This window comes from Sorex fumeus, unplaced genomic scaffold (assembly GCF_029834395.1).
Source record: "Sorex fumeus unplaced genomic scaffold, SorFum_2.1 ptg000128l, whole genome shotgun sequence".
NCBI lineage: Eukaryota > Metazoa > Chordata > Mammalia > Eulipotyphla > Soricidae > Sorex > Sorex fumeus.
Window position 1 is genome coordinate 38,087,369 of NW_026606185.1, and position 18,829 is coordinate 38,106,197.

General features: G+C 42.0%; 1 protein-coding gene and 1 non-coding gene across 2 annotated transcripts; both read left to right on the forward strand.

The window, feature by feature from the left end:
• Positions 1 to 17,681, forward strand: LOC130045528 (zinc finger protein 271-like). Its single transcript, XM_056138450.1, has 2 exons — positions 1 to 97; positions 16,216 to 17,681. The coding sequence occupies exons 1-2, from the start codon at positions 1 to 3 to the stop codon at positions 17,679 to 17,681; spliced, it is 1,563 nt and encodes a 520-aa protein (XP_055994425.1).
• A 1,043-nt stretch (positions 17,682 to 18,724) lies between these two features.
• Positions 18,725 to 18,829, forward strand: LOC130045560 (U6 spliceosomal RNA). The gene has a single exon (XR_008795552.1). It is a non-coding gene; the product is annotated as a U6 spliceosomal RNA (small nuclear RNA).

Consider the following 18,829-nt stretch of genomic DNA (forward strand, 5'->3'; position numbering starts at 1 on the left):
ATGGTTCTAGAAGGAAATGGTGTGGGTGAAGGCCCTGTCCTGCAAAAACCAGGCAGCAAGTGTATAGGCAGGAGGGGCCAGGGCAAAGCAGGAGAAGGTTAGGACAGTTTTTCTGTGAGATGTGGAACCCCAGCCTGGCCCATCATTAAAATCACTAAGAGTTGATTTACTGGAGTTGCCCATGCAGGGGTCAGCAAGAGCTAGAAACAGGGGCAGGCATCTGAGCGCTTGGTTTGGAATCAGTTCTAAGTCTTGGCTGCACTGAACTCAGGCTAAAGGCCGGGTTGGGTTTGGAGTTTGAAGTAGCAGGCAGAAGACTTAGGAATGCATTAATAATTTATGTAGGCCATTTACAAGAGGCCTTTACAGTGTCAGGACTGTACTGAATCTGACGGTACTGTGTTATGTGAAATAAAAGTATAAGAGATGTGAGACAGAAGACATGAAGTTAGAAACATGAATTTGGGAGGCCAGAGAGAGAGAGAGTTTGGGGATAAAGTGCTAGCTGTGCACATGGGCCAGCCCTGTTTGATCCCTGGCACTGCAAATGGTTCCCTGAGAACCTCCAGGTGTGATCCTGAGCACAGAACCAGGTGTAAACCCTGAGCTCAACCCTGAGGCCCAAACCATCATTCCTTCCCTTCCCCCCCCAAGAAAAGCATTTTAGTAAGATTTGCTAATAAGTGAAAGTATGATTGAAGAAAGCGATGACATCAGCAGGGGAGATCTGATGGAAAAGAAACGGGGTTGTGAGAATCCAACGTTTTGGGTGTGGGAAGAGGAGAAGCAGTTGGAAGGACTGCTCAGAGGACAGCCCAAATGGTTCAAAGATTAACAAAACAAAACAAAAATAACAAAGTAAAGTTTAAGAGGGAACCGGAGCTCAGGAGGCTGAAGTAGGGTGATAACTCAGTGTTGCTGGAATTAGGAGGGAGGGGGAGAGGAGGTGTGGAGAAGTATATTGCCAAGCTAAACTTTCCTTATTTGATTTCAGCTCTCATCAGATAAATACCTAGTTCATCACTTCAAGTCTATTTTTCACCCAATAACAGGACATAACTCAGCCAACTTTCTGCTGGTTGAGAATCATTTTTCTCTAGTTTTCGGTGTTTCTTCCTCTCTCTCTCGCCCTCTCTCTCCTTCTCTCTTTCTCTCTCCCTCTCAGTCTCTCTCCCCCTCTCAGTTTCTCTCACTCTCTCCTACCTCCCTCTTTCTCTCCCTCCCCCCACTCGCTCTCTGTTTTGGGTCCTACACCTGGCTGTGCTCAGGGCTTACTCCTGATCGGTGCTCAGGGATAACTCCTGGCAGGCTCTGAGGAACATATGGGATACTGGGGATAGAACCTGGGTCAGCCACATGCAGAGAAAACACCTTAACCCAGCACTATTATGCTGGCCTCTGTTTTCCTCATTGCTGTCTGAGTATCTTAAATGTTCTTCATTTTCTCCCAATGGTGTTCATTACATGTGTCCTCTAAGATGATAGAAAATTTTAGTACTGTCCCTTTCATTGCCTTCTTTGCCACTGCCAAAATGGCATGAATATCCATAGTTCTACCAACAATCCTGGGGATGTTATTGGTAGACACTAAGTAGTGCTTGGGAGACAACTACAAAGAAGAGCTAAATTCAAATACAGAGAAAACTCATTGGAGAGGACACCATGAAACCGTTGGAGAAATTGAAGTGATTTTCATCCAAAGCAAAAAAAAAAAAACAAGGATTGCCTGAAAGTTGAACAAGGCATGGAGCAAATTCTTCCCTAAAGCTTATAGAAGAATCAGGACCCTCCCAGAACCCTGATATATATATATATATATATATATATATATATATATATATATTTGCTTTTTGGGTCACACCTGGCGATGCACATGGGGTTACTCCTGGCTCTGCACTTAGGAGTTACTCCTGGCGGTGCTCAGGGGACCAGGCAAACGCCCTATCCGCTGTGCTATCTCTCCAGCCCCTGATTATAGACTCTTGACCTCCAGAATTATGAGAGAATAAAACACTGTGTTACTAGAAGTAGGGTGTTGTGTAACAAATACTTAAAAATGTAGCTTTGGAATTGGGTAATTACTAAACCTGGGAAAGTTCTTCCTTCTCTCCCTTGCTCTTGCAAAGACTGGGGATGGAACAGATTTAATTGTGGTCCTCCCTGGCCATCACACATTAGGTTGTGGTGCTCACATTCAGTTACAGTGCTAACCAGGGGCCACACTCTTTAACAGTGATACCCTTGCAGATTCTGGTTATGATAGTTATAAACAGATGTGCTTGCTGAGGTCATGCTCCTGGCTGCAGTGCTTACATATGTCTTTCAGTTATGCTTGCCAGAGGTTGCATCCTTTAATAGTGATGCTCACACACTGGCTGCAGGGTGGGTGGCAATCGCTTGGAGCTGCCACCCTCAAAGCAGAAGTGCCAGTACTGCTCTTGGTGCATGAGGCAGCACCAGCATTCTCTTCTTCACACTCTGCCCCCCCCCCCGAAACTCCTCCAAATATTTCAATGGGCACATTAAAATTTTTCCCTACCTTCATGCCCTATTCCCAGTTTTCTGCATTTCAGGTCCTTCTCGTCCTAATCCTTAAGATGCTCAGTATGAAGATTGGACAAACAAGCAAGAGTCTGCAAAAGAGACCTTTCTTGGTTAAAAAGTAGATGAAAATCTAGTGTCTTTGAGATTTAGGCAGAAATTTCTGAGCATTGTTTATTTTCTATTTTTTTTTCAGGTTTGTGGCCATACCTGACCATGCTCAGGGATCACTCCTGGTGGTGCTCAGGGGACTATATGAGATGCCTGGGATCAAATTTGGGTCAGTCCACTGTAAAGCAAATGCCTAAACTGCTGTACTATCTCTCTCTCTCTCTCACTCACTCTCTCTTTTGGAAATTTCAGTTTTTATTTGGAGGTTTTGAAGGGAAGGAGGAAGAGAAGTGGGAGAGAATGGAGAGGAACGTGCTCAAGAGAAAACCCGGGCTTCATCAAGGGCGGTGAGACCTCCTACACACATCCCAGAAATAGGCATAAAAGCATGAAAGTACACATCTCAAGAGGGGAGATGCGGACGACACGTGCTCTGCCATGTGGGCACAAGCAGGCAACATATGTACCACATTGCTTCTTATAATGTCAATGTTTAACAAAGTGTGGTTACAGGAGCCGAAGCACAGGATCACCTGGAATCCTGGGTTCCCAGCTCAAACTTACAGGGTTGTTGGGGACTGGAGCACAGCGGGTATGGTGTTTGCCTTGCATGTGGCCGACTCGGGTTCAATTCCCAGCATCCCGTAAGATTCCCCCCAAGCAATGCCAGGAATAATTCCCGAGTGCATGAGCCAGGCGTAAACCCTGTGCAACACCAGATGTGACCCAAAAAGCAAATAAATAAATAAATTTTAAAAATTTACGGGGTTGGAAAGTCTGGGTTACAGTCCTGCAAAAAGTATTCTCTATGGGTCTCAACCTGGATGGCGGGGGAGTGGCTGAAACCAGAAGGAAAGAGTGGAAGCTGGCACAGAATCTGAGAAATTACCAGGAGGGTGTGGAAAAGTAAAGGAGAAACTCTGAGGAATTATGAGGAGGATGTGATAATGAAAAGCTGACCAAGGGACTCACGACACAGCTAGAGAAACTTCTGAGGAATTATGGGAAGAGTCTGAAAAAGAAAAGGCAACCAAGGACCTCGTGACAAACTTCTGAGGGATTATGTGGAGGGTTTGAAAAGAAAAGTTGACCAAAAGACTCACGACATGGCTGGAGAAACTTCTGAGCGATGATTGGGAGGGTGAGGAAAAGAAAAGCTAACGAAGGGACTCTCGACAGAACTGGTGAAAGTTCTGAGGGATTATTGGGAGGGTGTGAAAAAGAAAAACTAACCAAGGGACTCTCGACAGAGTCGAGAAACTTCTGAGGAATTACAGGGAGAATGTGAAAAAGATAAGCTACCCAAGGGACTCACGACATAACTGGAGAAAATTCTGAGGGATTATGGGGAGAGTGAAAAAGATAAGATAACCGAGGGACAGAACTGGTGAAAGTTCTGAGGGATTATTGGGAGGGTGTGAAAAAGAAAAACTAACCAAGGGACTCTCGACAGAACTGGAGAAAGTTCTGAGGAGTCATGGGGAGAGTGGAAAAAGAAAAGCTAACCAAAGGACTCTCGACAGAGCTGGAGAAACTTCTGAGGAATTAAGATAGGGAGAATGTGAAAAAGAAAAGCTAACCAAGGGAATCACGACATAACTGGAGAAACTTTTGAGGGATTATTGGGAGGGTATTATTGGGAGGGTATGAAAAAGAAAAGCTAACCAAGGGACTCACATTATTGGGAGGGTATGAAAAAGAAAAGCTAACCAAGGGACTCACGACATAGTTGAAGGATCCCACGCGCGGGCTATCACGGGTTAAAAAAAAACTCACCCCCTTCGCGTCGCGTCGCGTCGCCTCGGCAGGCAGGCTCCCTCAGGCGGCCGGGGCCAAGCGCACGCGCGTCCCTCCCAGGCCCCCACACCATAGAGCTGAGGGGTCCTCCCGCTCCCTAGAGCTGCCGCGCGCCAGGTTTGACAGCTCCCGGGGTGCGCGCGGGGCTGGAGCGCGGTGGGCGGGGCTCAGCGCTTCTCTGCTCGTGAGCGACGGCGCTCTCGGGGCCGCCTGGGAACCGTTGGCTGCGGTTTCCGAGTCCGCGGAGGGTGCAGCCCGGCGGGGTCGAGCCTGAGCTCCGTCATTCGCCGGCTTGGGGTGCCCCTGGCCATCCAGTGCGCCCAGTTAAGCCTCGGGTTCGGCATCGGGAACTCCGGAGCAGGTGGAGTAGGGAAGCGCGGTGCACTCAGCCGGGAACGGGCAGCGGGACCGTGGGAACGCGGACGGGGAAGGACGGAAAGGAAGCGCCGGGCGGCCGCTCCGCGCTGCGCTGTCGGGAGGGGCCGCGAATAGCGGAGCCGGAGCCGCTGGGATCCACATTCTGAATTTCCCTCCTCCGCCGTGTCTTTCCACTTAGCCCTTATTTAATTAAATTAATTAATTAATTTTTTGGTGCGTCCGCCCCCGCTTGTGCGCGGAAAGCTCTAGAATATTCGTTCTGCAGGCGGCTCTCCTGCTTCGCGACGTGACGAGGGGTCTGGGAAGCGTCATTCTTACAGGGAGACCAGCACTTGACAATTAAATGACCCTTTGGATTTCGCCTTCACCTTTTTTTTTTTTTTTAATATCCAGAGACTCTTCCCGACTTTGGCCTGGTCTCAGAAATCGTCCCTGCAGCAGTCTCCACCATGACTTTCTTCCGAGCCCAGGGGTGCCCGGTTGCCTGCGAGGCTCAGACCCTTGCGTGGATCAGAAACGCCCACTGAGGAAGCGGCTGCCCCCTCGCCCTGCTCCCTGCGGAGTCCGATGTTTAGTTGCAGCCCATGGAGATGCAGTTGGGTTGCGGATCTCAGGAAGCAGCCTCACCTCGGACAGGTGAGGAGCTGCGCGTTCAGTCTCCGTCAACGGGTTCCCGTGGCGGGTGGGAGCTGTCCCAGGCCCAGCGTGCGCCCAGGCTTTAGTCACCGTTGCCCTCACGCGTCTCATGCGTGCGCTGGGTGCGTGACTTGCTTGGGCGTTCCAAGTTCTGGCGGTGGAACGCTCACGGAGCTCCCTCTTCTTTTCTGACACGTGCATTTCCCCCTCTATCATGACCGTCACACCAACCTCTCAGTGTTCTTATTTCCTCTTGAAAATCTTTTCAAATCCTCTTTGTATCTTTAAAAATTAGGACATAATTTTTTTTTATTAGTGAAACACCGTGACGTACTGTTGTAGACTTACAAGTTGTTGTGCTTGGGTTTCAGTTATACAATGATAGAGTACCCATCCTACCACCAGTGCCCATTCTCCATCCCCACAATTCCCAGTATCCCTCCCACCCCCACCCCCCATCCTCCATCCCACCCTGTCTCTGTGGCAGGGCACTCCCTTTTGTTCTGTCTTTCCTTTTGGGTGCTGTGGTCTGCAGAAGAGACATTGGGTGGCAATCATGTTTGGTCCATAGACTACTTTCAGCAGGCATCTAGGACATAATTTTTTAAAATTAGGTTCTTCCTTGGATTCAGACACTAGCCTTGGGACAGAAGAGAGTCCCACAATGAAAGCTGATCCCTCCAACCTCTGTGATCCCTGAGCACAGAACCAGATATAAGCCCTGAGCATCACTGGTTATACTGGCCCAAATTCTTCCCTACTCCCCACCCCCCCAAAAAGGGGAGGGAGTAAAGAAAAAAGAAAAGATGCTAGCTTTGTTGATTACTAGTTCTGTAAGTTGACTTACAGACCTTTATTGACTTTGGTTTGAGGTTACACCTGGCAGTACTCAAAAGCTTATACTCGTAGTTTGGTACAAGGGCATTGCTCTGGGTGCTGGGGGACCCTGTAGAGCTCTTTGAGCTATATCCTGCCTGTGCTGTTCCCCCCACTACCACCCTCCACCAACGCAATTCTTTTTTTCTCACATTGTAAGTATACATTTATGAACCTGGAATTCAATTTCTTTTTTTTTTCTTTCTGGGTCACATCCAATGATGCTCAGGGGTGACTCTGCACTCAGGAATCACTCCTGGCAATTCTGAGGGACTATATTGGATGCCAGGGATTGAACCCTGGTCACCTGCAGGCAAGGCAGACATCCTCCCTGCTGGACTATGGCTCTGCCCCCTGGAATTCAATTTCTGATTATCCAGATCTTGGAAATTATTTTGAATATTATGTCTTTTACTTCAATATTCAAGGACCTCTGAAACTTAGTGACCTAAAACTTCAGACTTTAAAATCATGTTATTTTCTTTTGGTTCTATATGTCTTCAGCCTGGACTGGGTTCACCTAGTCAGTGCTTTTCTTCCTAGCCTTTTATGGAATCATTCATGCAGTCATCTTGTCACTGCTCATCTGGGGCCAGGGTCTAAGTTGGTTTCAGTTACATGTGTCTGACGATTGATGCCACATGTGACTTGAGTTGCTCATCAGCTCTGATAGGTGAGTCCAGGCTTTTTCATAGTGGGTCTAATTTTTTTTTTATTAGTGAAACACCATGAGGTACAGTTGTAGATTTACAAATTTTTGTCCTTGGATCTCGGTCATACCACGATCAAATACCCATCCCTCCACCAGTGCCCATTTTCCACCACCAGGATAATATCCCCCCCCCCATCCTCCCATCCCCCCATCCCCCCCTGCCACTGTGGCAGGGCATTCCCTTTTGTTTTCTCTCTCCTCCTGGGTGTTGTGATCAGCCAAAGAGGCATTGAGTGGTGAACATGTTCAGTCCAGTCTACTTTCAACCTGCATCTCCCCTCCTGGGAGGATCCTCCAAACACCCTCCACTTGGTGTTCCCCTTTCTATCCGAATTGTCCTTTCCCCTAGAATACCCAGCTGGCCTCTAAGTTATGGAGTAATTCTCCTGGTGTTGTTCTCAGCTATTCTTGGGTATTAATCTCATATTTTATTATTTTATATCCCCCAGATGAATGCTATCTTTCTATGTCTATCCCTCTCTTTCTGACTCATTTCGCTTAGCATGATACTTTCCATATTGTACCACTTGTATGTAAAGTTCATGACTTCATCTTTTCTAAGAGCCACATAGTACTCCATTGTGTAGATGTACCAAAGTTTCTTTAACCAGTCATCTGTTCTTGGGCACTCAGGTCTCTTCCAGTTTCTGGCTACTGTAAAGAGTGCTGCAATGAACAAACAAGTGCAGATGTCACTTCGGCTACACATTTTTGCCTCTCTGGGATATATTCCCAGGAGTGGTATCGCTGGGTCAAATGGGAGCTCAATTTCTAATTTTTTGAGGAACGTCCATACTGTTTTCCAAAAGGGCTGAACCAGTCGGCATTCCCACCAACAGTGAAGGAGTGTCCCTTTCTCACCACATCCGCGCCAGCAACGGTTGCTTTTGTTCTTTTGAATGTGGGCCAGTCTCTGAGGTGTGAGATGGTATCTCATTGTGGTTTTGATCTGCATCTCCCTGATGATTAATGATGTAGAGCATTTTCTCATGTGCTTTTTTGCCATTCGGATTTCTTCTTTGAGAAAGTTTCTGTTCATTTCATTGCCCCATTTTTTGATGGGGTTGGATGTTTTCTTCTTGTGGAGTTCAACCAGTATTTTGTATATCCTTGATATCAACCCCTTGTCAGATGTGTATTCGGCGAATATTCTTTCCCATTCTGTAGACTTTGTATTTTGGTCACTGTTTCTTTGGAGGTACAGAAGCTTCTTAGTTTAAGATAGTCCCATTTATCTATCTCTGTTTTCACTTGCTCAGCCAGTGGCGTGTCATCTTTGAACATACCATTAGCCTCAATGTCATGGAGGGTTTTGCCAACGTTGTCTTCAATGTATCTTATGGTTTCTGGTCTGATGTTGAGGTCTTTAATCCATTTTGATCTTACCTTTGTACATGGTGTTAGGCAGAGTTCTGAGCCCATTTTTTTGCATGTAGTCATCCAGTGATGCCAGCACAATTTGGTAAAGAGGCTTTCCTCACTCCACTTCACATTTCTTGCACCTTTATCAAAGATTAGATGATCATATGATTGGGGGGAGATGTCAGTGTATTCAACTCTGTTCCATTGGTCTGCAGTTCTGCCTTTGTTCCAGTACCATGCTATTTTGATTATTACCGCTTTGTAGTAAAGTTTGAAGTTAGGGAAGTTGATTCCTCCCATTTTCTTTTTCCCCAGAATTGCTTTAGCTATTCGTGGGGGTTTATTGTTCCATATAAATTTCAGGAGTGTTTTCTCCATTTCTTTGAAGAATGTCATGGGTATCCTTATAGGAATTGCATTGAATTTGTACAGTGCTTTCAGTAGTATTGCCATTTTGACAATGTTAAGTCTTCCGACCCATGAGCAGGGGATGTCTTTCCATTTCCTCATGTCCTCTTTTATTTCCTGAAGTAGCGTTTTGTAGTTTTCTTTGTACAGGTCCTTTACTTCCTTAGTTAAGCTGATTCCTAGGTACTTGATTTTCTGGGGCACAATTGTGAACGGGATTGATTTTTTCATATAGCTTTCCTCTCTCTCACTGTTTGCGTATAGGAAAGCCATGGACTTTTGGGTATTGATTTTATAACCTGCAACTTTACTATACCAGTCTATTGTTTCTAGGAGTTTTTTGGTGGAGGTTATTGGGTTCTCTAAGTATAGTATCATATCATCTGCGAATAGTGAGAGCTTTATTTCTTCCTTTCCTACCTGAATGCCCTTAATGTCTTTTTCTTGCCTAATTGCTATTGCAAGTACTTCCAGTACTATATTGAACAGCAGTGGAGAGAGTGGGCATCCTTGTCTCGTCCCTGATCTTAGAGGGAAGGCTCTCAGTTTTTCCCCATTGAGGATGATGCTTGTTGTAGGCTTGTGGTAGATGGCTTTAACTATGTTGAGGAAAGTCCCCTCTATACCCATTTTGGCTAGGGTTTTCATCATAAAGGGGTGCTGGATCTTGTCAAATGCTTTCTCTGCATCTATTGATATGATCAGATGCTTTTTATCTTTTCTTTTGTTGATATGATGGATTATGTTGATTGATTTCCGAATGTTGAACCATCCTTGCATCCCTGGGATGAATCCTACTTGGTCATGGTGTATGATCTTTTTGATGAGTAGTTGGATTCTATTTGCTAGTAGTTTCTTGAGGATCTTTGCATCTGTGTTCATCAGGGATATCGGCCTGTAGTTCTCTTTCTTTGTGTTATCTCTGTCTGCTTTTGGTATCAGTGTGATATTTGCTTCATAGAAACTGTTCGGAAGTGTATTTGATATTTCAATTTCATGGAAAAGCTTAAAGAGGATTGGGAGTAAGTCTTCTTTAAAGATTTGGAAGAATTCACTGGTGAATCCATCCGGGCCAGAGCTTTTGTGCTTGGGGAGACTTTTTATTACCATTTCAATTTCCTTGATGGTGATAGGTCTGTTCAGGTATTCCAGGTCTTCTTGGTTCAGCCTTGGGAGTCTGTAGGAGTCTAGGAATTTATCCATTTCCTCGAGGTTTTGATGTTCTGTGGCATAAAGCTTTTCAAAGTACTCCCTGAGGATCCTTTGAATTTCTGTAGTTTCTGTTGTAATGACCCCCTTTTCATTTCTGATTCGGTTTATTAGGGTTTTCTCTCTCCCTTTCTTTGTGAATTTTGCTAGGGGCTTATCGATTTTGTTAATTTTCTCAAAGAACCAGCTCTTGGTTTCATTGATCTTTCGGATTGTTTTCTGGGTTTCCATCTCGTTAATCTCTGCTTTATTATTTAATCTCTCGTTTTATTATTTCCTTCCTCCTGTTAGGGTTGTGCTCCTTTTGTTGGTCCTTCTCCAAGTTCTTAAGCTGTGAGGTTAGTTTATTTATGTGGGCTCGCTCCTCCTTTCTGACATAGTGGGTCTAATTTTTAAAATCGATGAGAGGGCAAGATCTAAGATGTAGAAATATCTTTTCCACGTGTATCTGTTACATTTCCCAAGATCTCACTGACCAAAGCAAGTCACATAACCAGTGTCCCCCCCTTATCACCCCCCATTGTGGAGAGGGCTTACATAGGGACATAGATACTGGATAGGACTCATTAGGGTCCCATTATTACTGTAACAGCTACCACACAGTCCAAGTGACATTCTGTATATAAAACTGAGTACGAACTGGTCTGGAAGTAGAAGTTCTATAAAAAGTGGCAACTATCATGGCTAATGAGATCATTATCATTCTGGCTGTTTAGATGTTCTGCAGGGTTTCAATTCCACATTGTATTTTAAATTACTTAAAATTTAAATTACTTAAAATTTTTAATTAAAATTTTTGATTCTCTTGTTTTGCCTATGAAATTCACTTTGTATTGTTTATTTTACTCTAGAATGATCATTTGCCTCTGTTTAATCTTGGAACATCTTTATTTTGTTTTTTTTTGTTTTGGTTAGTTTTTCTTGAATTTGGAATTTGTGTTTTCTTAAGGCTCTAAGGCAACAAGTTCTCATCTTTTGTAAGATTTACTACAGCATTGGACCTCCTTCCTGCATTTATGTAATTCGTATAGATTGTTTGTCTCACAGTATATGTAAAATAATAGTTTATATCAATAGTAAAACTATGTCCAAATATACTTATAAAATTTAGAAATGAATAAATCATAAAATTTAAATAACTGCTAGTTGTCTCATTTAGAGATAATCACTGAGACTATTAATATATCCTTCAAATAATTTATGAATCTTTTGAATAATGAATCTTTGATAACAAATGTTTAATTATTTGTAATCATAGCTAATTATAATATTAGTTACCAGGCACTGTTAAAAGTACTGGTGAGAAGTCTAAATGATAGTGCAGCAGGTAGGGCGCTTGCCTTGCATGGAGCTGACCTGGGTTTGATCCCCAGAATCCCACATTGACCCATTAGAAGTTATCCCTGAGCACAGAGCTAAGAGTAAGTCCTGAGCACCTGCTAGATATAGACAAAAAAATATAAATATGGTCTTAGATTGTGATTATAGTTTTGAACAATATAGACCAGGATATATCTCTCAGGAATTTGGCAGTAAATAGATAACTCTTTCAGTCAGCCTCTTTACCAATACCTACCCAATGAGCTCATCTTCAAAGTGATCATGGCAGCAGGGCTGGATGAACTCAACAATTTAGAGTTCTGCTCATTGAGACTGGCTTTATTAAAATCACTGCTGTGTGCTCATGCAACCATCTTCTTAAGGCCAGCACTAAGCCCCTAACTAGGTAGTATTCTCTTGAGAGGAGCTAGCCAGCCACTACAGGGTATATTCATTATACTTGACCCTTCTTTCGTGGAGAAGAGAAGGATGAAATTAAATATTTTGCAGATATATTTTTGTATTAAGAGATGCTGAGTTTAACACCATGGTATTCTGTACAGTATTTCCCTAAAAGGAGCCATTTTACTTAGAAAGAATTACAGTTATAAAGCCCCATACCTAAATATTTGTGATGTATGGGTCTTAACCACTTTCCCCATCATCTTGAAGTGGTGAATTGCAGTAATTGAGGGTGATTTACTGAGCACGTTTATATCCTGTAAATCTAGGATGCTGTCAAGGAGGGTTTGTATCAAGAGCCTGATTTAATACCTAGTACCACATGCTTGCCCTATTGAGTGAACCTTTAGGAGTGAACCCTGAGCACTATGCCAGGAGTAGCACCCAAGAATGATTGGGTGTAGCCTCTTAAAGAATGTATAACGGATTTAAAGAAATATATGCACCCCTTTATTCATTGTAGCATTTTTACAGTAACTAAAAATTGGAAATAGCCTAAGTGCCCATCAACAAATGATTGGATTAAAAATGTTATGGTATGAATATATACACAATATATACAATATTCAGCTTAAGAGAAATAAGACAGTCCTGCCATCTCCAACAATATGAATGTAGCTAGACAGTATTATGCTTAGTGAAATAAGTCAGAAAAATATAAAACATTCTAGGATCTCACTCATACTTGATATATAGAGAAACTAAAATGATGAAAGTAGACAAGACAAAAACAAACTTTCAGACTAAAGGTGGAATTAGTGATGACCAGAAGGTAAGGGAGATGAGATGAGGTAAAAGGGATTTATTGAACAGTGAAGGAGAGAATTGAACTTTTAGTGGTAATCCTAATGCAGAAATTATAAATGTCGAATTATAATGATGCATACTTAAGCAATAGCACAGCGGTAGGGTGTTTGCCTTGCACGCAGCCAACATGGCCGACCCGAGTTCGATTCCTCCGCCCCTCTCGGAGAGCCCGGCAAGCTACCGAGAGTATCTCGCCCGCACGGCAGAGCCTGGCAAGCTCCCCATGACGTATTCGATATGCCAAACACAGTAACAACAAAGTCTCCAATGGAGACGTTACTGGGCCCGCTCGAGCAAATCGATGAACAACAGGAGGACAGTGACAGTGATATCTTAAACTTAAATTAAAAATGCAGTGTTGGGGCTGGAGCGATAGAACAGTGGGTAGGACGTTTGCCTTGCATGCGGCCAGCCCAGGTTCAATTCCCAGCATCCCATGTGGTTCCCCAGCAACACCAGGAGTAATTCCTGAGTGCAGAGCCTTGAATAAACCCAGTGCATTGCCAGGTATGACCCAAAAAGCAGAAAAAAAAAATGAAGTGTTACTGAGAAGTCACTAAAGATTTACCAAGGTAGAGTTTTATTAGGGACTTTAATCAATGTGTTTTTGATGGAGGTAGGGAGATGAAAAAAATTAAAGTGGGCTAAATGGGAAAAAAAGCATATTGTTGGTCCCAATCATTCTGATTCAAAGTCTGTATGACCCAAGGAAATACTGGGATATGTGTACAAAGGTAGTCACATCAGTATTGTTTATAAAGCAAACTTGTTGTATATTGAAAGAAAAAAAGGTAAATTATAATTTATCATGCTGTAATAGTGAAAATGAATGGATATATATTCATGTCCATATATTACTTATATTAACATAGATAAGTCTTCTAAATATGTTGTTGAACAAAAACCAAGTCACAGGATACATGAGGTATATAATTCCCTAAATGTATAATGCATACAGAAAAATACTGTATTTGTTTCTAAAGGCTTCCATAACAAAATATTACAGACTAAATAGCTTAAACAACAAAAAACATTTTTTCTCAGTTTGATGTTTTAATTTTGGGCATCTGTACTTCTAGAAGATGTATAATTTTAGCTTTGATGTTTAGATATATAACTTTTTTTTCTTTTGGGCAATGCACAGGGGTTACTCCTGACTTATGGACTCAGGAATTATTCCTGGTGGTGCTCAGGGGACCATAAGGGAAGCTGGGAATTGAACTCTAGTCAGCCACATGCAAGGCAAATGCCCTACTTGCTGTGCTATTGCTCCAGATATATCACTTTTATAGTTAATTTTGGTTACAGCATAAGAATAAGGGTTAATTTTTGTACTATCATTTCTGACACTTTTTTTGGTGGGGTCTATATCTGGTGATGCTCAGGACTTAACTCCTGGCTCTGCAAGCAGGATTCACTCCTAGTGGGACTCTAGGGAAGGGTTCTGGGAATCAAACTTGGGTTGGCTGCAGACAAGGCAAGCTCCCTACCCCTGTACTATTTCTCTAGCCCTATTTCTAACACTAAAGCAATATTTTGGGACCATAGTTGGCAATGGTCTGGAGCGATAGCACAGTGGGCAGGGTGTTTGCCTTGCACACGGCCAATCCGAGTTCCATTCCTCCACCCCTCTCGGAGAGCCTGGAAAGCTACCGAGAGTAACTAGCCTGCACAGCAAAGCCTGGCAAGCTACCCGTGACATATTAGATATGCCAAAAATAGTAACAACAAGTCTCACAATTTGTTGTGAGATGTTACTGGTGCCCACTCGAGCAAATCGATGAGCAATGGGAGGACAGTGCTACAGTGCTACTTGGCAGTGCTCAGTATTGCTCTTAGTTTAATGCTTTGAGGCCACTCCTGATGGTGCTCAGGGACTAAATAGCACCAGTACCAAGGATTAACTCTGGGCCTCCAGCATGCAAAGAATGTGTTTCAACTCTTTGATCTATGTCCCTAACCTCTCCCTACATTTTTGTTTGTATTTTGTTTTTCTTGGGGCCATATCTGGTGGTGTTCAGGACTTACTCCTTGCTCAAGGATAACTCCTGGAGGGCTCGAGGAACTATCTCTAGGATTGAACCCAGATCAGTTGTGTGTAAGGCAAGAGTCTTACCAGCTGTACTATCTTTCCTGCCCTATGTTCTGTTGAGATTGATTGTCCTTTCAACATTCAGTTATCTTGGAAATTTTGTTGAAGATTACTTGTCCTTGAATGTTTGGATCTACTTATGGACTCTCTGTTCTTTTCCATTAATGGCTATGTCTTCTGTAGCAGTAGCACACATTGCACTGTTTTGCTTACCAAAGCTTTATAATAAAGCTTGAATCAGGTAGTGTAATATCTCTGTTTTCTTTTCCTTTTCAGAATTATCTGGACTCTTCTGTGTCTGTCTATATAAGGTTTAGTATAAGCTTGTCAGTGTTTTAAAAAAATCCTGCCAAGACTTTAATTATATTTGCATAGAATCTTTAGATCATGTAGGATGGAATTCTCCATCCTAACAATTTAAATCTTCCTATTTGTAAATGAGTATATTAGGTCCTGATTTAACCTTTAGCAGTTTTTATTATCCAGATGTTGAAAATATGTTGTTTGCATGGATTTTGTTACTTTAGTGCAGTTGTAACAGTTTTAAATTCAGGCTCTAGTTTCCCATTGTCAGGATTTGAAAATAGAGTTAGCTTTTGTATACTGCTCTAATAAACGAATTTACAAGTTCCAAAAAGTTTTTCAGGATGCCTTAAGATTTCTTTTATACACAGTTACACAGTCTATAAGCAAAGAGCTTAAATTTTTCTTTCTTATTAATATTAATGTGTTCCAGTTGTACTTTATCTCTTATTCCATTGGCTAGTAATATTGAATAAGATTTGTATAGTCTTGAACACAAGTGTTAAGAGAAAGCACACTTGGCTATGTTCTCTTATTCTAAGGAGAAAGGTGTTCACTAAGTATGAGGCTGCTGTTTTTACTTTGCTTTTTTGTAGTGCTTACTTTATATATAAAATATATTTGTATTTAAACACACAATCTAATCTTCTCATTTGTTTTTGTTTTATATTCTGCATTTGTTTCATCCTTTTGTACCTAATTTTTTATCACTGAGATTTTTGTTTTTGTCAGTTTATTGATTATGTATCCTTTTGTTATTTAATGTTGCCCTGCAGCAACCCTTATCAAATGGCACCTTGGGATTTTCAGGTTTTTCCCTTGAAACTGATCTGTGCTGTGTTTGTTAGCTCTTTAGCCCACACTTAATGATTGCTAAAATTCATTAATGATTCTGCCTAGTTTACCTTTCAAGTTTAATTTAGTGATTTTTTTAAACTTTTATTGAATCACTGTGAGATAGACCCTTACAAAGTTGTTCATGATTGGATATCACTCATAGAGTATTCCAGTACCCATCCCTCCACTAGTGTACATTTCCCAGCACCAATGTCCCGAGGTTCCCTCCCATCACCCCCCACCCCCATCCCTTTTGGAGAACTTCCATAATGTGATGTTATTTTACTAGTAAATATTGAGTTATTTTCTTTAGAATTTATAGCATAAAGAACACAGTCCATTTGGATTCTATTTATTGTTCCAGATGGTGAGACTAGCACCAGAATTGGAGAGTCAACTTCAGGGGAGGAAATTACAGTAAAATCTGAACCATTGACTCAAGAATCTGGCAACCCTAGAGATGGTATTCCCCAGGATTCAGAATGCAAAGAATTCTGTGGATTAATGGATAAATTAAATGAAAATGATCAAAACCACTTTAAAAGAACACAGTATAGCTGTAATGAATGTGGGCAAAGCTTTGCTTGGAATACAGAACTTATAAGACATCGAAGAACCCATCAGGAGAAACCCTATAAATGTGACAAATGTAGAAAGGCATTTAGTGTAAGCTCAGCTCTGATTCTTCATCAAAGAATTCATACTGATGAAAAACCCTATCCTTGTAGATGGTGTATTAAATGTTTCAGTAGGAACTCAGACCTTATTAAACATCAAAGAGTTCACACAGGTGAAAAACCTTTTAAATGTGATGAATGTGGGAAAGCTTTTAGTCAGAGCTCAGATCTTACTATACATCAGAGAATCCATACAGGAGAAAAACCCTATCAGTGCAATCATTGTAGTAAAAGTTTTAGCCAGCGCTCAGATCTGATTAAACATCAGAGAATTCATACCGGAGAGAAGCCTTATAGATGTAACGAGTGTAACAGACATTTTAGTCAGAGTTCCGATGTTATAAAACATCAAAGAATACACACTGGTGAAAAACCATACAAATGTAATGTGTGTGGAAAAGCCTTCTGTCAGAGTTCAGATCTTATTCTGCATCAGAGAATCCACACTGGAGAGAAACCATATCCATGTAATCAGTGTAGCAAAAGTTTCAGTCAGAACTCAGATCTTGTTAAACATCAAAGGATCCACACTGGAGAGAAACCCTATAAGTGTAATGAATGTGAAAAAGCTTTTAATCAGAGCTCAGTCCTTATTCTGCATCAGAGAATTCACACTGGAGAGAGACCTTACCCATGTAACCAGTGTGACAAAACCTTCAGTAGACTTTCAGATCTAATTAATCACAAACGAATGCACACTGGAGAGAAGCCTTATTCATGTAAGCACTGCAGTAAAGTGTTTAGTCGACGATCAGATCTTGTTAAGCATCATAGAATTCACACAGGTGAGAAACCCTACAAATGTGATGAGTGTGGAAAATCCTTCAGTCAGAGTTCAAGCCTTATTCTTCATCAGAGAATCCACACTGGAGAGAAACCTTATCCTTGTAGTGTGTGTATTAAGAGTTTTAGTCGTCGTTCAGACCTTGTCAAACATAACAGAATCCACACTGGGGAGAAGCCATATGTATGTAATCAGTGCAATAAAAGCTTTAGTCAGAGCTCAGACCTTACCAAACACCGGAGAATTCACTCTGGGGAAAAACCCTGTCATTGTGATAGTTGTGACAAAGTCTTCAGTCAGATCTCTGACTTTGCTCTTCATCAGAGAACTCACACGGGAGAAAAACCAGATACCTGCACAGAGCAGTAAAAGTTTCAGAACTCCAACTTTATCAGACTTTAGCAAGTAAGTTCTCACTAGGGGAAATACAACTGTAATGGGTGTGAGAAGGCTCTCAGTCAATTCTCAGCTCTTATCCTGCATCAAAGAAGCCACATTGGAGAGAAACCTTACCCATACAAGTGTTTATACTAAGGGTTTTAGTCGTTATTTAGACCTTGCCAAACATCACAAAATCTACCCTGGGGAGAAACTGTATGCATGGAATCAGTGCAATAAAAGTTTCAGTCAGAGCTCAGATCTTATCACACACCAGAGAATGTACTCTGGGGAAAACCCTATCATTGTGATAGTTGTGTCCTCAGAGTTTTGACCTTATTCTTCATCAGAGAATTCACTCAGGAGAAAAAAAAACAGATTCCTGCACACGGTGCAGCAAAAGTTTTCATCAGAACTCAGACCTTATCAAACACCAGCGAGTCCACACTGGGAGAAAAAAACCTTACAAATACAATGAGTGGGGGAATGCACTCAGCCAGTGCTTTTAGCTCTTATCCTGCGTCAGAGGAGCCATGCTGGGGAGAAGTTATATCTGTGTGGTCAGTGTGGCAAAAGCTTTAGTCAACATTGAGATGTCATTAGCCCTCAAAGAATCCACACTGGTGAATGGCCGTATGAATGTAACTCACCTGGGAGAGTTTCAGCACATGCACTGATCTTACAGAACACAAGAGAATCCAATTGGAGCCAGAACCCTACATGTGTGTTCAGTGCAGCAGAGCTGAAATTTTAGCCAACTCTCTGGTCTTATTATTTGAGAATGAATGAGAAAATTCATTCTGGGGAACACAGTACGGATATGCTGAATGTAGGAAAACCTTTCGTTTTTGCACAAAGTTCATTCAGTAACAAATAAGGCTGCTATTAGTGATTTAGAAAAAGGTTTTAATCAATGCTCAGCTCCTGTGAAAATTTAAAAACCACTGCATAGTAAACAATTCAATTTTACACAAAGATTAAGAACTTAGATATTGATATAATTAAGCTTAAGAAAAAATCTGATGTGCTCGCTTTGGCAGCTTTAGTTCCAATATACTAAAATTGGATTGATACAGAGAAGCTTAGCATGGCCCCTGTGCAAGAATAACATGCAAATTTGTGACGCATTCCATATTTTT